At 45.2% G+C, this 17,515-nt stretch overlaps 2 protein-coding genes across 3 annotated transcripts; one reads left to right on the forward strand and one right to left on the reverse strand.

The window, feature by feature from the left end:
- Positions 1-254: 254 nt before the first annotated feature.
- LOC112159224 (FK506-binding protein 5-like) lies at positions 255-5,084 on the reverse strand. The gene is made up of 4 exons (XM_024293158.1): positions 5,028-5,084; positions 4,822-4,932; positions 2,690-4,054; positions 255-293 (listed from the first exon to the last, which is right to left on the reverse strand). Exons 1-4 carry the CDS (start codon positions 5,082-5,084, stop codon positions 255-257), a joined length of 1,572 nt encoding a protein of 523 aa, XP_024148926.1.
- A 1,406-nt stretch (positions 5,085-6,490) lies between these two features.
- Positions 6,491-16,780, forward strand: LOC112155385 (ras-related protein Rap-1b). Of its 2 annotated transcripts, none has more exons than XM_024286975.2 (8): positions 6,491-6,653; positions 10,658-10,727; positions 11,086-11,154; positions 11,647-11,703; positions 11,779-11,919; positions 14,029-14,172; positions 14,311-14,403; positions 14,470-16,780. In XM_024286975.2, exons 2-7 carry the CDS (start codon positions 10,671-10,673, stop codon positions 14,395-14,397), a joined length of 555 nt encoding a protein of 184 aa, XP_024142743.1. In that variant the 5' UTR covers positions 6,491-6,653; positions 10,658-10,670; the 3' UTR covers positions 14,398-14,403; positions 14,470-16,780. The 2 variants fall into 2 exon arrangements, with proteins under 2 accessions (XP_024142743.1, XP_024142752.1); XM_024286984.2 differs by lacking the exon at positions 6,491-6,653 and adding an exon at positions 8,108-8,574.
- The last annotated feature ends 735 nt before the right edge of the window (positions 16,781-17,515 follow it).

Genomic DNA, 17,515 nt, shown 5'->3' on the forward strand with positions numbered 1-17,515 from the left:
CTTGTGAAAATCCTGATGCGGCCCGGCCTCACCTAGATTCTGTCTCCAGCGGCCCCCGGCTGATTTGAGCTTGAGACCCCTGATTTAGATTGTTGGCGTTCCTTTAATGAATGGATCCTTTGGATCACCTTAAAAACCTGACCAGTGTTCTGAACCGGTTTGGACCGCGCTGACCAGAAACTGAGTTAAATCTGGGTCGGGACGATCCTTTTAAAGCTCTGAACAGCTGACCGGGCCCCAGCTCTGAGTCTGCTTCAGACGAGGATCGGATCGTCCCGCTCTCCAGTTTGGACCTTTAGCACCACAAAAAAGCAGAAGTTGATGCGAAACGTTTGACAGGAAGTGTGTGAGTGAAGGGGAAGCAGATTGGGTGGAGGGCGACTCTATTCTTGGTGATTCCTTCCTGTTTGGGTGTGGCTTCACACGACCTCAAATCTGACTGGAGAAAACACAGTGTGTAAATGTATTTGTGCATGTGTGTTTGCATGCATTGTGTAAGCATAAGGGCGTGTTTGTGCATTTCTGGGTTTGCATGTGCGTGTGTGAGTCTGACTGTGTGTTTGTAAATGTGCATGTCTCTGACGCTAACAGTGTTTAGTGTTAGCATCTCTGTCTGTGACTGATGCTAACAGTGTTTAGTGTTAGCAATTCTGTCTTTGACTGATGCTAACAGTGTTTAGTGTTAGCATCTCTGTCTGTGACTGATGCTAACAGTGTTAAGTGTTAGCAATTCTGTCTTTGATTGATGCTAACAGTGTTTAGTGTTAGCATCTCTGTCTTTGACTGATGCTAACAGTGTTTCGTGTTAGCATCTCTGTCTTTGACTGATGCTAACAGCGTTCTCTGTCAGCAGATCTGTTCATTTTTTTATGTCGGATGCCCGTCCGACAACCCTCTGCATTTTTCCCGGACTTGGGACCGGCACATGTGAGTACTGAGTGGTGCCCCCATGTGGCTGCATTAAAAAACTTGAAGTACTCTTAAATAATCCAAATCTTTATTCATAGAGTACTTTTCTAAAAGTGTAGCTCAGAATGCTTCACTTTAAAACATTTACAAATGACAAAATCAATAATAATAAAAATAAAAACACATAGAATTGCCGCCCAGTTCTGCCTCAACACTTTTCATCAAACCCTGAATGTTTTTCCCCCAGAACGGTCCTCGCTGCTCTGAGGTTTTCTACAGACTAAAAGGATGTTGTTTTCTCAAAGCCAGGTCAAACATGTTCCATTTATGGAAACTCTTTTTGGATTAAGGGGAAGCCGGAGCGCCCGGAGAGAACCCACATCTGTACTGGCTGAACATGCAAACTGCATCCACTCAAGAACCTTCAGAATGTTTGGAACTATTTGGTTCATGGAACATCCCATAATGTTAGCATTTTTATTGAAAACATTAAAACAAACTTTAAAACTTTTAATGTTTCGTTCTGTTGCTTCACTGGAAGAAGAACAGCTTTAAAGTGAATAAAAATCCTTTTTTAGTAATAATGCTAACGTGGTAGTAAAAAACATCGACGAGGCAAAACACTTTTAACTCAACAAAACTAGCCTCACACAAGTTATTTTTAGAATTAAAGTAACAATATAACACCCACACCACCCCAAGGCCTGCTGAGGCCTTGGGGTGGTGTGGGTGTGTGTGTGGGGGGGGTAGAATATAATATTAATTAACAAAATAAAATGTATTAAACAAGGAAATATATGGCAGAAAAAAGAAAACGGCAACAAATCCAACAAAAAACTACAAACCCTCCCCACCCCCACCCCAGGACAGGGGGGTGGGGGTGGGGAGGGTTCTTACATTTTTAAAGTAAATATAAGTAAAAACTATCAGGATAACTTACGTAAACTAACTAAAAACCTACAGAGTGTCTAAACTGACTGTGTGAATGTTCTAATCTACTTTGATCTAATCTACTCTAATCGGATCGGATCTACTCTGATCTAATCCAGTCTACTGTGATCTAATCTAATCTACTGTGATCAAATATACTGTGATCTAATCTACTGTGATCCAATTTACTGTGATCTAATCTAATCTACTGTGATCCAATCTACTGTGATCTAATATACTGTGACCTAATCTAATCTACTGTGATCTAATCTAATCTACTGTGATCTAATATACTGTGATCTAATCTAATCTACTGTGATCTAATATACTGTGATCTAATCTAATCTACTGTGTTGTAATGTAATTTAATCTACTCTGATCTAATCTAATCTACTCTAAGAGGAATTTCTGTGTTGGAGTCGGTTCCTTCTTCGGAATTTGGGGACTCCTCGTCGTCTGAAGACAACCGGAAGTCTTCAACCAAAGTGATTTTCTCATTCTGCTCCCCATCTTCCTCATCTTCCTCCTCTTCCTCCTCCTCTTCCTCTTCATCCTCCTCATCTTCCTCCTCCTCTTCCTCCTCCTCTTCCTCCTCATCCTCCTCATCTTCCTCCTCCTCTTCCTCCTCCTCTTCCTCCTCCTCTTCCTCTTCATCCTCCTCATCTTCCTCCTCATCTTCCTCCTCATCTTCCTCCTCTTCCTCCTCCTCTTCCTCCTCCTCTTCCTCTTCATCCTCCTCCTCATCCTCCTCATCTTCCTCCTCCTCTTCCTCCTCATCTTCCTCATCTTCTTCCTCCTCATCTTCATCCGAAGACCACCGGAGGTCTTCAACGAAGGGGATTTTCTCTACCTGCTCCTCCTCTTCCTCCTCATCTTCCTCTTGACTTTCCTCAGAAGAGCCAGAACGTTTCATATCCTGGATTTCTTTGTTAGAACCAATATTCTCTTCCTCATCTTCATCTGAACAATCTTCATCATCATTGGCTACTTCATCTTCTTCTTGATCCTCTTTAGCCAATGAAGAGCCAGAATTGTTCATGTGTGGAATTTCTGTGTTGGAGTCGGTTCCTTCTTCGGAATTTGGGGACTCCTCGTCATCCGAAGACCACCGGGAGTCTTCAACCAAAGTGACTTTCTCATCCTGCTCCTCATCTTCTTCCTCCTCATCTTCACCAATCAATGAGGATCCAGAATTTGCTGGAGCTTGATCATCTTTGGTGGAGACTTGTTCCTCCTTGTCTTCAACAATCTCTTCGTCATCAGAGTTCTCTTCAACCTTTGAAGGAGTTGATGGGATCTCCTGGAGGCGTGCTCTGAGGGGGGTGTGGTCTTTGTCTTGGATCAAGCGAAGGTGGTTGATGGACTCTGTCAGGTCCTCCTTGGTTTTCTGGAGGTCTTGGGTCTCCTTGAGAAGCGGGTTTGCTTCAGCCTTCTCCTGGTTGTACTTGTCGACCCATTCCTGAGCTTCAATTTCCTGAGATTTTAGATCTTGGATCTCAGTTTCCAGACTTTTCTGGAGCTTCTGCATGCGGCAGATTTCCTCCTTCATTTGGTCTCTTTTCTGACGTTGATCTTTCAGCTTTTTCAGTTCCTGCTGAAGAATGTCAGTTTGCTGCTGGAGATGCTGAATCTCGCTGCGTGAATTTTTGCTTAAATTCTGCAGAGTGAGAGTTTCCTCCTTCATCCTGCGGTTTTCCTCTGTGGCGGCGATGACTCTGTCCTTCACATCATGAAAACCACGGATTTCATCCTCCAGTTTTTTGATCTCCTTTGAGAGATCCGAGTTCATCTGGATGCTTTTGTTTGTTTCTGCTCGGATCTCCTGACATTTCCCTTCCATGTCTTTCACTTCCTGAAGAGACTCTCTGACTTGGTCCCGTCTTTTCTGCAGCATTTCTGTTTCTTCTGTGGTTTCCAGCAGCTGCTCGGCGAGTGTCTGATGCAGGACGCTGAGTTCTTCTGCATCGTTCGGCCGCTCTTCCAGCTCAGAAATTTCGGACTCTAACTCTTTTTTGAGTTCCTCCAAACAGCATCTCATTGTAACCATTGTGGGGAACTCGTCTCTCATGTGGTCTCGTTCCAAGATTTCTATCTGCAGCTTCTTGACTTTGACTTTGAGATCTGTGGTCTCCTCTTCCAAAGCGAAGAAGTGTTCAAACTCCAGTTTATAGTCGATCTCCAGGGATTGCTGGCAGGCCACTTTCCTCTGTAACTTCTGCAGTTCATTTTTTAGAAGTGCAGATTTCTTTTCCGTGTTTTTGTGTTTTCGACGTCATGTCCGCGCATGCGCGCTGACGCTCCTCCGCAACGACAGGCGGGTCGCTTCTGCGCATGCGCGGAAGCAGCTCAAGCGGGGGACTCTTTTAGCCGAAGTGTTGATGTTTCTGGACGCTATCGATCAGTATCGACACTGAAGCGGCTTTGATGGATTGTAAAATGCCCGCGCGACGCAGTCGGGATGTCTGAAGGAACCGCCGAAGGCCTGCAGACACTTTCCCGCTTCTTTCTGGGAAAAAAGCCGCAGTTCAGCACCCGGATGGAGCGTCAGGAAGGTACAGACGGGCGGAGTTTACGCTGAAGAAATCCCACTGATATATACTTTGAATGATTAGAATCGGGAAAACTCAAACATTCTGTCATTCTACTGTAGAAAAAACTCCTGAAAGTAATCTCAAATTATCCATTTATTAGTGAAACTAAAAACATTCTGTTTAATACATTTTGGGTCTTTTTTGTAACTGGAAGTCGTCTGATGTCCTCACTTTGACTTCCTGTTGACATCTGGACAAAGTTCTTCATGAATCCCTCAAAGTTCACTTCATAACTTCATACTGACAAACATACTCGATCATCATCATCTGATGGATTTCAAAGCGTTCTTAGAGGTTTTCTAGTGATGATGATGAAGTTTTTAACCCAAATCTAAAAATCTGGGATTTTTTGCAGACTTATTTTCTGCGGAGCGGCAGGAGCTCATCCGACATTGTCCTCTGAGTTGTAAGCAGGATTGATAGTATGGAATGAGCCTCGGCTGATGTTCCACGGAGGATACGCGGTTGGAGTTCCACCGAGGACGTTCAGCACCGCGTGGTTCTGTGTGGGGATGCAGGAACATCATTTTGGAAACATTTCATGAGCTGCTTCTGGAATTCCACTGCAGCCTCTGATGGACGTCCACGCCGTCGAACCCAGACGTCCTCGGAGTGGCTCTCCGTCCAGCGGAGGATGTCCAGACGCACCACCATCCCTCTCTCAACCCAAGGCTGGAACGAAGACTCCACCGGTGGGGGGCCGTGAGTACGCCAACACCCCCATCAACAAACAGGATCTGATTGGCTGACTGGAACCTCTCCCTGACTCGTCACAATGGAGATATTCTTCATGGAGATTTTTTTTTAATTAATTTTCTATATATATATATATATATATATATAATTTTACATTTTTTTGCTGTTTTATTTATTTATATAAATATATTACTTTTTGTAATTTTTACTTTTTTATTCTTTTTTATTTTTTGTTTTTATTTATTTTTTATAAACTTAAATGTAAACGTCAGTTTTAGTACAAAAAACGGTTCAAATTAGCCAGTACTACACAGAGTACATGTACACGATCCATGGAGAGTTTCCTGGACGTCCCGCCTCACCTTCACCACAGTGTGGCCTCGGTTCTGAGCCGCAGAAGGAGAACAACGGTCCTGTCCACACCGAGCCGGACAGAAGAGCGAGTCATTTCAGATTCATTCCCGTTCAGGACTCTCTCTAGCAGCTGAGAACAGCAGGAAACTCGATGGGCCTCGCTGAGCCGCCTCTAAACCATACGGCTGGACATTTTTATGTAGCAGCCGTGAAGATTTACACTACCGACCGCTATCATCAGCTGCTCAGCTCAGCCACGCCCCCTCAGAGGACATTTTGGAAACAGAGGTTTCAGATCAACATGAAAAATGTCTTTTAAGACATTTGGGTTAAAAACTACATATTCATCATTAAAACACTACTGGGAAAGTTTTAAAAATTATTCATGGGGGACTTTAAACCTTTATTTAACCTGTAAACACTGGAGATGTCTGTCAAAAGATGTTATTCCTCGGTGTAATTATCCTCAACGCCTTTCTTAAGTTACTTATCTATTAAAATAAATATTCATTGTAACATATTCCAGATAGCTACTGTTTTTTGGGTTTTTTTCGGACAGCTGTGTGTGTGTGTGTGTGCGTGCGTGCGCGTTCGCAGGAAGCGGGAAGCAGCTGAGCGTGAGCTCAGAGCAAGGGCTGAAAGCTTACCGGAAGTGCTTTTGTTTTTGCAATACTAAAGTTTTCCTTCATGATACAACTTTAAATCAGATGTAGCTCCTTCCTATGAAACAACAACCCCAATTTAAGGACCATTACACAATGAACTGCTGAGTTTTTCATAACTTTGTAGTTTTTTCTTCTTTCCCCAAAAAAGTTTTTTAAAAAAATTAACCAAATTTGACAGTCTTTGAATAGATCTCTGTTATCTAAATTGTTAATTTAAAAATTGTGTTTAATTGGATTTGTATAGAATTATTTAATTAAAATAATTTAAAGATGAAGAATTTCTCGTTACAAGTCAGAATTGTTTTGATTTTGTCATTTATTTTTTCTAAATTTCACAAATAAAATTTCAATCGAGGATTTTTTCCCTGACGCTTTACTTTGAAAGGTCCCACCGGAAGTGCAGTCCTCTTCCTGCGTTCAGCTTGACGTCACAGTGGCGGCAGGAGGGAGCGGCTCTGGCAGAGCGACGTTGACAGACTGCGGGAGAGAGAGCGCTCCGTGGATGCCTGTAAGTACCGTTTGTTTCTCTCGTTCCGGTTTTCTCGTTTTCTTCTCGGTTTTCCGTCCGTTCTCCGTCCCGTTGACGTAAATAAACCCGGGTCGGACCGGCTCCGGGCCGGCGGCGGGGGGGCGGCCAGAGGCGGACAGGCCGAGCTGGGATGGGTTTGCGGAAGCGAGCGGACGAACGGACCCGCGAACGGACGCACGCGGGCTCCGTCAGCGGGGAACCGCTTCACGCGGCCGCCGCGCCGTCTTCACACCGGGGTTCGGTCCTCGGCCGCCCGCCGGGGCTGCAGGCTGTGGCCGGCTCCGGAGCAGCGGGGCCTGCTGGCAGAGCAGACCGGGGAGGGAGCGCCCTGCGCGGGCAGCTGAGCCGCGGAAGCCCCGGAGGTCTGAGTTCGGATCACCGACCGTCAGTCTGACGGCGGCCCACGGCGCGGGGGACGCCTTCCCCGGCACACGCACGCGCACGCCGGACTCCCACAGGCCCCACCTAGTTCTGCTGGAGTCTGGGATCCGGGTCCACCCCCTCCTCACTCATGTCCAGGTGATTGAAGCCGGAGAGCTGACGGAGACGTGCGGGTCTGCAGAGACCCAGGAAGATCCGAGGATCTCCAGGTCGTTCCAGGAGGATGCACGGGGCTCCAGGAGCATGCGTGGAGCTCCAGGAGGATGCGCGGAGCTCCAGGAGGATGCACGGGGCTCCAGGAGGATGCGTGGAGCTCCAGGAGCATGCGTGGGGCTCCAGGAGGATGCGTGGAGCTCCAGGAGGATGCGCGGAGCTCCAGGAGGATGCACGGGGCTCCAGGAGGATGCGCGGAGCTCCAGGAGGATGCATGGAGCTCAAGGAAGCTCCAGGAGACTTCAACCCTTCTGGGTGCAGACCTGCAGGTCCGCCTGTGTCTGCTGCAAACAGAACCTCTTCTGTCCTGGAGACTCCAGAGGTGGAGGGTCACGTGGAACAGCTTCTCCTGCAGGACAGACGATCTCCTCATGAAGACACCAGAACAGCTGATGGTTCTGTGCTGAACTTTATCCATCTGCTGCTTTCTGATTGGCCCACAGAAAATCCCTGACTTTGTTGTTTTTTGATGATTTTTTCATCTTAGCTTTATGTAATCATGACACCGTAAATGAAGATATTTTGTTTTCCACCTGGAGTTGCAGTTTTCATGTAAACCGTCTCAGTTTTAACCTGACGGATCATCAGAATGTTGCAGACATTCTCGATCCTTTGAGCAGATCCTGTCGGCGAGGGTCGTAACGGCTTCAGCGGCGTAGACGAAGACAAACGTCATCTTGTTTGTGATGAACGACACATTCTCGGCCGTAAACAAACTTTCAGAGTCAGAAAGTTTGTCAGAACGTGGACGCAGGCGGCTGCTGCTCCACTGACCTCATTGTTCACCGGTTGCTATGGCAACGCCACGCCTGAGCTTTTAGAATCCATTTCATTGAGTTTTGGTTGTGGAGGTTTGATGGATCAGTGAATAAAGATCCACTTTTCTGTGGAGCTCCGGACCTCAAGCAGAACCTCAGAATGAGACCATGCAGAACCGTCTCCTTCAGGCGCGCCGGCGAGGATCTCAGAGGAATTCAGAGAAAAGTTCAAAGCCTCAGGCGGCATTTTTTAACCTGGAAGTTTCCCAGAGAACTCTGACTGTTAGAACTTGTTCTTCTACTGGAGAAAAGAGGAAGTGTCTGTGGGAGGAGCTTCAGAGACTCCTCCTCCTCTCTGGGGTTGCGGTTCGGGTCATGTTCAAACCTCCAGGCGGCAAAGATCAGCTCAGATGAGGCGTTCACTGACGGCGGGAAAGAGGAAACTCACCTGAAAGTTTTGCTCAAAGACAGACGAGTTTTCAAAATGAAGCAAAAACGATGAAAACGTTCAGAAAGTCAAACCCTGACCTCTGACCCCCGACCTCAGGGTAAATATGTGCTGGAAAGAGGCTTTCAGGAACCCAAACATCAAACCAAAGAGGGTCAGAAAAGCCGTCTGGTTCTCTCAGAGAGCAAAGAGCAGAAGAAAACTGATGCTTTAGACAAATTTAGAAGAAAGATTTAATGTTTCCAGATGCTTCAGGTTAACTCCTTGATGCTCTTAATTCACAACGTTAAATCCATGACTCCATTCAATATAAGTGAATTATATTTTATGTTATTGAGAATGAAGTCAGGCATGGAGGGGTTAAACGTGACAAACTGGGATGATGTTCGGAGGGAAACGGTGGGAAACGTCTTCGGTCCACCTGCTGAACACACATTCTCACCACGTCGCCATGGCAACAGCAGCAGACCTTCATTAGTGCTGCAGGAGCTCGTTTATCCACAAACTTCCTGTAACCATCAAAGGTCTGCTTCATCTTTCAGTCCATTTAAAATTGCAGAACCGCTCTTAGTTTGAAAAGCATCAGATAAAAGCTCCACCCACATTGGTTTTAAATTTTGTTATGACATAAGGAACAAACTGAAGCAAAAACACAAAGCTAACATATTTGTACTTAAAACATTTTTCTTTTACCTTTTCGGTTTTATAACTAGTTTGTCTCTGTCGCCCCCTGCTGGTAAGGCATAAAAAAGGTTAAGATATTTCATGGAAAACAAATGATTTCATTTTTAATTCAAACACGTTTTACCCACATTTTGGTTATTTCAGAGCTCAGATTCCCAAACTTTACCTTCTGAGGGCCACATAACTGTTTTCTTCTCTGCTGGGGGGCCGGTCGGTTTGTAGGCTAACAGAGAAGTGCAGCTATCACAGCCTGAACGTAAACATTTACAGTTTTCCAGAAAGACACACATAACCAAATTTGAACAGTTCATTTCTGTAATCTTCATAGAAAAGAATAATACTGAAACATTTTCAAAGCTAGATATATAACATTACCTGTGATAATTCTAGTGTGAATGCTGTAAGATGGATTTGGCCGCTGAAGATGCTGAAATTTATAACTAAAAACGCTCAAGCTAATGGCTGAAAACGCTGAAGCTGATAGCTAGCTAAAATATTAGCCAAATGCCAAATTAGCCTAAGAAACAAAAAAACCAATCTAAGTTAGCCAAAACAGGGAGCATATTGCTGAAATTTTAGCTAAACTCTAAAATGGCCTAAAAAACAGAAACATTCCAAATTGACCAAAACAGCTAGCATTTAGCTGAATTATTAGCTAAATGTGAAATTGGCCAAAATAACTAGTAAAATGTCTAATCTAGCCAAAACAGCTAGCATAAGGCTAACATATTAGCTATGTTCCAAATTATCCTAAAAAACTGAAAAAATCCTAAATTAGCCACAATAGCTAGCATGTAGCTGAAATATTAGCTGAACTCCCAAATAGCCTAATAACAGACAAAAAGCCTAAATTAGCCACAACAGCTAGCCTGTGGCTAAAATATTAGCTGCACCCAAAAATAGCCTAGAGATCCTCAGTAACTGCCAAAACAGTCCAAAAAGCTAACATAACAAGAGCTGAATATTAAAATAGTTGAAAAAGCTGAAGCGCTGTAGACGTCTAATAAAATGTACGGAAGAAAAGTAAAAAAGAAATGAAGAGAAAGTGAATCAAACCAATAAATATTCTAGGAATGAATGCTCGGATGATCTGAACTAAAACATCGTTAAATCTTCACCACCAGCGATCTTCTACTTTGGTATTTGTCCAAAAGTCTCAAACTTTTCTAGAATTCAGAAAAACGTTTCTGTTCTAAACAATGTGATTAAATATTTCCAGTGAGTGAATCCAAAATCCAGTCAGCTAGTGATGCTGCAAGGCCTGATGGGTAATCAGGAACATAGCAACCGTAACCATGGAAGATTCCTGTACGCTGGCTTCGCCTCATGCGCGTTACTGTTTTCATTAACCCGCCCTGATGCATGCTGGGTAATCATTAGCCCGCAGCGAGAGGCAGGAGATGTGAGTGACGCTTCCGCAGGTGCTCTCAGCTGCTCTCTGATTGGCTGCTGACGTCCAGGAGCGACCGGGTAACCTTTCCGTCTCTCTGCCTCTGCAGACACTCGGCCAGGATGCGTGAATACAAGCTGGTGGTTTTAGGATCGGGAGGCGTCGGGAAGTCAGCGCTGGTAAGACCCGCCCACTTCGTTCACGCCATAGGTCAGTGAGGATGAGGAGGAAGAAGCCAGGTGCTAAAGCTTTCCTTAAATGGAGGGATGGCGTGAGGAGAGCAGGTGAAGGAGGTCACATGACCCAGCCTGCCTGACAGGAAGGAGGGAATGTTTAGTGTGAAGCAGAGAGGAACATTCCTGGAGGAGCTTCTCCTCCACGTTCAGCCTGATCCTCACAGACGCTCGTCTGTCTCCACAACAAAGACCCGCTTTGCTGCAGATGATCTCATGGAGACCAGTCACTTCCATTCTGCTGGTTTCCAGCAGAGACCCCGCCCCCTTTCCCCTCACCCGCCTCCTGTCTCTGTCTGTGCAGACGGTCCAGTTTGTTCAGGGAATCTTCGTGGAGAAGTACGACCCGACGATAGAGGACTCCTACAGGAAGGTAGGAGATCTGCAGCTGGTCTGTCCTCATGATGCTGATCACGGACAAGCCCCCACTCACACATGTTCAGTAAAATCAATTCAGATCACAAAATCTTTCACTCAAATTCAGCTAATCACGGACAAGCCCCCAGTACAGCTGTTGTCAGGGATGTTGGCGTGTTCCTCGTCCACGTGTGAACAGGAAAACCTGAATAGTTTTCCTCCTGAAGCTGCTAAAATGAAATCTTTGTGTATCGTGAAGTATTTGTAGTTTCACAATCGTGTGGCGTACGGTGTCATCTGTTGTAACGTGCGAGTACGCGCCCTGCACGAGGACTGAGGCGTCCACATACTGTTTACAATACTTTAAAAATGCAAAATGTGTTTTTCTACGTTTATGCATAAAATCTGTACTTATTTAACTCGACATAAACCGTGGTTGTAGATTTATCTTCCATGGCTGCATCTCTGCTGTGATGAAGTTATAAAACAAGCGTGTTTGTGTCTGCAGCAAGTGGAGATTGATGGACAGCAGTGCATGCTGGAGATCCTCGACACAGCAGGAACAGTAAGAGCCGCCGCTCGTCTGCCCATGGCGTGAGACGGAGCGTTTCCACGACAACCGTGTGCTTGTGCGTTCCAGGAGCAGTTCACCGCCATGAGAGACCTGTACATGAAGAACGGCCAGGGCTTCGCTCTGGTTTACTCCATCACAGCTCAGTCCACCTTCAACGACCTCCAGGACCTCCGAGAGCAGATCCTCAGAGTGAAGGACACGGAGGACGTACGACACAAACGCGCCACCCACATCCCACACGCTTCTTTCTCTCTTCTGTCCAACAAAAGACAACATTTAATCTGAAGTTAGACGTTCACTCATCAGAGGCCGGACAATCACATTTAGATTTTAACAAAGTTTAAATAAAGCTTGAATGCTTTTTAGTTATTATTTTAGTTTAGCATTTATTTATGGAATATCACTATGAATTATGACAGTGAACACAAAAGTGTTTGCAGGAATAGCTGATATAGTTTGAAAGTTGAAGAGCTTTTAATGGGGGTATGTGTGTGTTTGGGGGGGGGGGGGGTACTGACTGTTGTGATTCAGGCTGAAGTGTAGGTCACTGCAGCACTTACGGCTAAAGGTTAGCATCAGCGTCCCCGCATCGACAAATGTCCCAAAAATGGTTTTCATCCAATAGATGTCCTCATAAATATATAAAGAAAGGAACACTCACACACACTAGAATCACACACTCAGTCTTTTTGTATTTTTATGGTTTATTGTCCTAAATTTAGCTGCAGCTCCATTGTGCTTTTGTTTCTAAGAGGAGTCCCCGCAATGGGAGTTAATACTCACAAGTCCCCACAAAATGCTATAAACCAGTACATATGTGTCACACAAGTTAGATCAATTCAGCCATTTGTTGAAAAGTTGGACGACTCAGAAACATTTTTTAAAGCACAAATATACTTTAAAGAGATATTTTTGGCACCCAGCAGTTTCCAGGCAACCAGTGGAGAGAGCAGGAAGTTTCCCGCTCACTCCTTCCACCGTTCAGTCTCTGCTGAAGTGACTGACGTCTGGTTGAAAATGCGCCGTAGAACCATTTCATGCTCTCGAGTCCACATGGACTCGGCAAACCGAGCTGTGCTGTGCTGATAAGAACCAACGAATCAGAGAGCAGAGACTTCCTGAAAGGGTTCATTCAGACGGCAGTGATGAGAAGGAGGAGCTCTGCTGCCACCTGCTGGCAGTGTGAGGAACTGCGTTCCAATGTTTCACTCAGAATTCAATTGTTCTAGAGCACCAAAGTCGAGGCCCGGGGGCCGGATCCGGCCCTCCAGATCATTTTATTGTTATTAATGAACCAATGTTGTCTTGTGCTCAATTCCAACTTTTACAATTTTGAAAAAGCATGTTTTTCATGGAGAGTAAAATATTGAATGTTATTTAAAGTTGATTTATTCTGGAATAATATTATTATTCATAATTATGTTAAACAGTTACAGTTTTACAGTTTTCAAAATTGACATTCTACTAGTTTTTTGGACTATTTTGGCATTTACTAAGATTTTTTTCGGCTATTTTGGAGTTTAGCTAATATTTCAGCTCCATGCTAGCTGTTTTGGCTAATTTTGACTTTTTTTCCGTTTTTCTTTGGCTAATTTTGCATCTAGGTAATATCGTAGGTTCAGCATTTTCAGCTATCAATTTCAGGATTTTTAGCGGACAAATTCAGCTTCCAGCATTCACACTAGTATTATCACAGGTAATGCTATATATCTAGTTCATAATTATGTTAAAAAGTTACAGTTTTAAAGTTTTAAAAATGTAGTTTAGAGTGTTCATTGAATGTTTCTCCTGTCCAGCCGTGATCTAAGGTGTGTTTTTGATTTTGGCCCCTGTGGGATTGAGTTTGACCCCCCTCGTCTAGATAAATAGAGAATATTTTCATCACAGATTAAATATGAGTGAAGATTAAAACCGCAACTAAAATGGAAATATGATTCTAATAAAAAATATTCTTAATAAAAGACACTAATTATATATATGTATGTATAAATATTCCTTGACATTATCTTTAAAAATATACACCACAAAAATAAAAGATTTGACCAAAGAAAAAATAATAAATTAGGAAATCAGATAATAAATTATCAAGTAATAATTAGAAAATTCTGAATTAATTATAAAATGTTTCTTAAAGTGAACCAGAACCTGAACCTGCTTTCATGTTATCTTTATTTCAGATAACATGAAAAGGAAACGCAAACAAAAGATAAAAATCTAAATGTTTACAAGTCAAACTGTTTTCTCCATGGAGTGTTTTTGGGTCAGAACCGTCTGCAGTGTCTCTGGCTGCCGGTCTTACCGGGTTTTCTGCTCCAGGTTCCCATGATCCTGGTTGGAAACAAATGTGACCTGGAGGTGGAGCGCGTCGTAGCCAAAGAGTCGGGGATCGGCCTCGCCCGCCAGTGGAACTCTTGTGCCTTTCTGGAGACTTCGGCCAAGAGCAAGATCAACGTCAACGAGGTGAGCGGCACACGGTGTCCCACCAAACCGGACCGGGTCAGGTCCAGGAAGCCAGAACTTTCCGTTTCCTGAAAGCTTCATGAACGTCTTCATCTCTCTCTCTGTGCTGGGATTCATCCTGCATGTCTGTGTTCGCAGATCTTCTACGATCTGGTCCGGCAGATCAACAAAAAGAGTCCGGTTCCGGGAAAGACCCGTAAAAAGTCCACCTGCCACCTCCTCTAATGACAGGTGAGTCTTCATTATTCCGCCTCAGGTGTTCGGAGTGTTTTTAAAACCCCTTCTTTTACCTTCCAGTGTTCTCTTCATTCAAACAACAAACCAACCAATCACAGGATATCTTCCAGCTAGCCACGCCCCTTTAACAGGATGGTGTCATCATCAGCATCTCCTCCCGCCGTGCCGCCCCACCGCTGCCTCGGACGGTGGCGGCGAAATGACGATGATTAGGGATTGTGGCCCAGATTCAAACTGCATTTCCCATCATGCTCTCCTGAGCCGGAGAGAAACCTCTTTCTTTTTGGTTTTAAATGTTCTTTTTTTTTTCCTGCTGCAGCGTTCGCCATGTGAGCGCCGCAGTTACCATGGTAACGGCATGGTGTGGTCACACCTGTGGATTCTTATCAGTGATTATGATTACAGTGGATGTTGTTCTGTGTGAATTGATTCAAAGTTGGTGAATGTTTCTGCTTTTATTTTCTCGGGTCCGAGGGGGTTGGCGGCGCCGGTGGGGGAGGGGCAGCAGGTTGGGACGTTAGCTCACGGATTTGCTAGCATGGAGCTGCTAGTTTATCCTCATTTACGTGTAAACGTGTTCTCTCAAAAGTATTTATGCCTCGTTTTCCTGGTTTATGTTCTCATTAGTTTCTATTTTTCTTTATGTATTTTTTAAAAATCTTTTCTCTTTTTCGTTAAATCCCTTTTGCTGATATTTTATTTTAAATGCAGATTTTTTCAAAAGGTTCAAAGGAATCGTTTGGCGAGGATTAGCTTTGTTATAAACAGAGTTTAAAGTGTTTCGTAGACTTAAAATCAGCCTCAGAAACACTTATGCTAGTCTAGCAAGGTGTTAGCCTAGCGAGGTGTTAGCCTAGTGAGGTGTTAGCCTAGCGAGGTGTTAGCCTAGTGAGGTGTTAGCCTCGTGAGTGGTTAGCCTAGCGAGGTGTTAGCCTAGTGAGGTTCTAGCCTAGCGAGGTGTTAGCCTAGTGAGGTGTTAGCGTCATCTTCCTTAACTGGTCGTATTCAGTGCAGAGATTAACGCCGGCTGCTGCTGAAGGCGGTTCTTCATCACAGGATTCAGAGCCGGTTCAGTATTTGACCTCTCGGGGTTGTTCCGCCGCACGCCGTGCTCTGGCTGTAAGCTAGCGCCCCCCGCCAGCGCGCTGAGCTCCGTCTGAACCTGCTGCTCGGGCCCCCCCGGTCCCGTACCTCTGCATGTCTGTGAGTGTTTGGGTGTCATGATCTGGTTACCGAAAGTGAGGCTTCATTCGCTGAGGAGGGGGCGTGGCTTCTGATTAGCGTTTACTGATCAGACGGGCGGGACAGTGAGAGTTTAACGTAGCATGGTTGGTTGAAATCAACCAAAAAGGGGCAGATTGGGCTTCATGGTGGGGGCGTGGCCTGCGAGGCAGCAGCTCCGCCTTCTGTTTGAAAGACGGCTCCAGAACCGGCATGTCGGGCTGCTGCGAGTTCTGCAGAGCGGCTGTTCTCCGGGTTCTGGTTCGGTCATGTAGCAGGTCGGTGGTTCTGTCAGAACTGGGCCTCTCAGAGGCGCTGGGACTCCCCCAGACTGAACCGGACTGAACCGGACTCGGCTGCTGCTTCTTTTCATGCCGAAATCTTTGGTTTTTTTGCCACTAGGGGGCAGCGACACGCCCAGCTTTATCAAAGACTTCATGTTATCATTTTTATTGACGCTCATTTATTTTAACAGAGGCGGGGGGTGAGGGGGCGGGGTCACGGACTGCTCTTTGAATGTAGAGACGAGTTACAGACGTTTATGTGGAGGCCGGACTTCTGGCTGAGGGGTGTGGCCTGACGGATGCTCCGCCTCTTTCCTTTGCTTCTCCTTTACTCATTTCTTGAAGTGCTTCTTCTCGTGCGTGTCCAGTCTTTGTGGGGGGGTGACGTAGTGCCTGTTGGTGGTCGTCGCATTCGGACCTGTGTGGCGTCCTGCAGCGGGCTGCAGCTGCATCCCCCCGGTGTCAGTTCTGACCCGCAGCCGGTCTGAGCAGAACTTCTTCAACAATCCTGAGGCCTTACGATGAAGAAGTAGTTTGGGGCGGGGGCGGCCTCGTGGGGGTGTTCACACTCCCGTCTCCGTGCAATAATCAACCGGTTAAAATGTGCCAATCCGACCCGGTTTGTTGCACAATGAAACCCCCAGCAGGTTCTGAACGAGTTCTGGATGCAGCTGCAGCCCGAACGCTCCTCCACTCCTGAATGCAGTCCTCTGTGGCACGATGACACGCCGGGGCGCCGGAACCGGCGCCGGGATCTGCTTTCCTTTGCAGAAGCCCACAGCGGGGGGTGGGGGGGCTGAAGCCAAATGTAAAATAAAAACTAAAAAGCCTTAAATGAATAAAAGTGGTGCACTTTTGTAACAGAACCTTGTGGTGTGGACTCCTTCAGAACTTCTTAGAACTAAACGGAGCCGGAAGCAGCTGGACGGTTCAGTTCTGGAACATGTCCGGCTGGTTCCGGAACCGTTCAGATGCGGGTCACGTCTGGATCACGGGTTTCAGAGAGAAGTTTGTGCTGATTTTAGTTGAGTCTAACTCGGAGAAACGAGAAACGGACAAAGATCCTGGAGGCAGCGGTTTCTGGAAACAGAAGAATTCCTGCTGAATCATGGGAAGCTGCGACAGCTCAGTGGTCCAGAACCATCTGCTGTGACAGATCTACCGTCAGACCAGAGCCGATAACATAACTGTTTTTAACTCCATAAAAATGGAGACCAAACATGACAGATTTATTATAAATATAATTCCGGACTAGAAACTGTTCAATTGTTAGAATTAAATTAAATGTCCGTCGACAGATCTGGGGAATGTTTGTGATGCAGGAATAAATAAATCCATGACGTTTAAAGGAGGATCAGAAAACCTCAGTTCATGGATGAAGAACCTCAGAACCTGATTCTGGAAATGGACCCGACCAGGACAAAGTACTGGCTTATTTTCACCGTAGAACAAAACTTTTTAAATGTACAAAAGTAAAGTAAATGGAGTAGGACAGCGGGAGCGTAAGAATCACATTTAGATAAATGTTTACAACACTCCAAATATGAATATCTACATATTTCATTTACTTGAACAGAATACAAAAAGAACTCGTCGTAACA

Source organism: Oryzias melastigma, linkage group LG23 (assembly GCF_002922805.2).
Source record: "Oryzias melastigma strain HK-1 linkage group LG23, ASM292280v2, whole genome shotgun sequence".
In the NCBI taxonomy this organism is placed as follows: Eukaryota; Metazoa; Chordata; class Actinopteri; order Beloniformes; family Adrianichthyidae; genus Oryzias; species Oryzias melastigma.

Excerpts from the sequence above, each read along its gene's own strand:
- LOC112155385 (XM_024286975.2), top strand. The coding sequence starts at position 10,671 with ATGCGTGAATACAAGCTGGTGGTTTTAGGATCGGGAGGCGTCGGGAAG. Across the intron at positions 10,728-11,085 it reads GCGTCGGGAAGTCAGCGCTG|ACGGTCCAGTTTGTTCAGGG; the intron begins GTAAGACCCGCC and ends CTGTCTGTGCAG. Across the intron at positions 11,155-11,646 it reads TAGAGGACTCCTACAGGAAG|CAAGTGGAGATTGATGGACA; the intron begins GTAGGAGATCTG and ends TTGTGTCTGCAG.
- LOC112159224 (XM_024293158.1), bottom strand. The coding sequence starts at position 5,084 with ATGGTGGTGCGTCTGGACATCCTCCGCTGGACGGAGAGCCACTCCGAG. Across the intron at positions 4,055-4,821 it reads CTTACAACTCAGAGGACAAT|AAGTTACAGAGGAAAGTGGC; the intron begins GTCGGATGAGCT and ends AATGAACTGCAG. Across the intron at positions 294-2,689 it reads AGGAGGAAGAGGAGGAGCAG|GTCCAAACTGGAGAGCGGGA; the intron begins GTAGAGAAAATC and ends GTGGTGCTAAAG.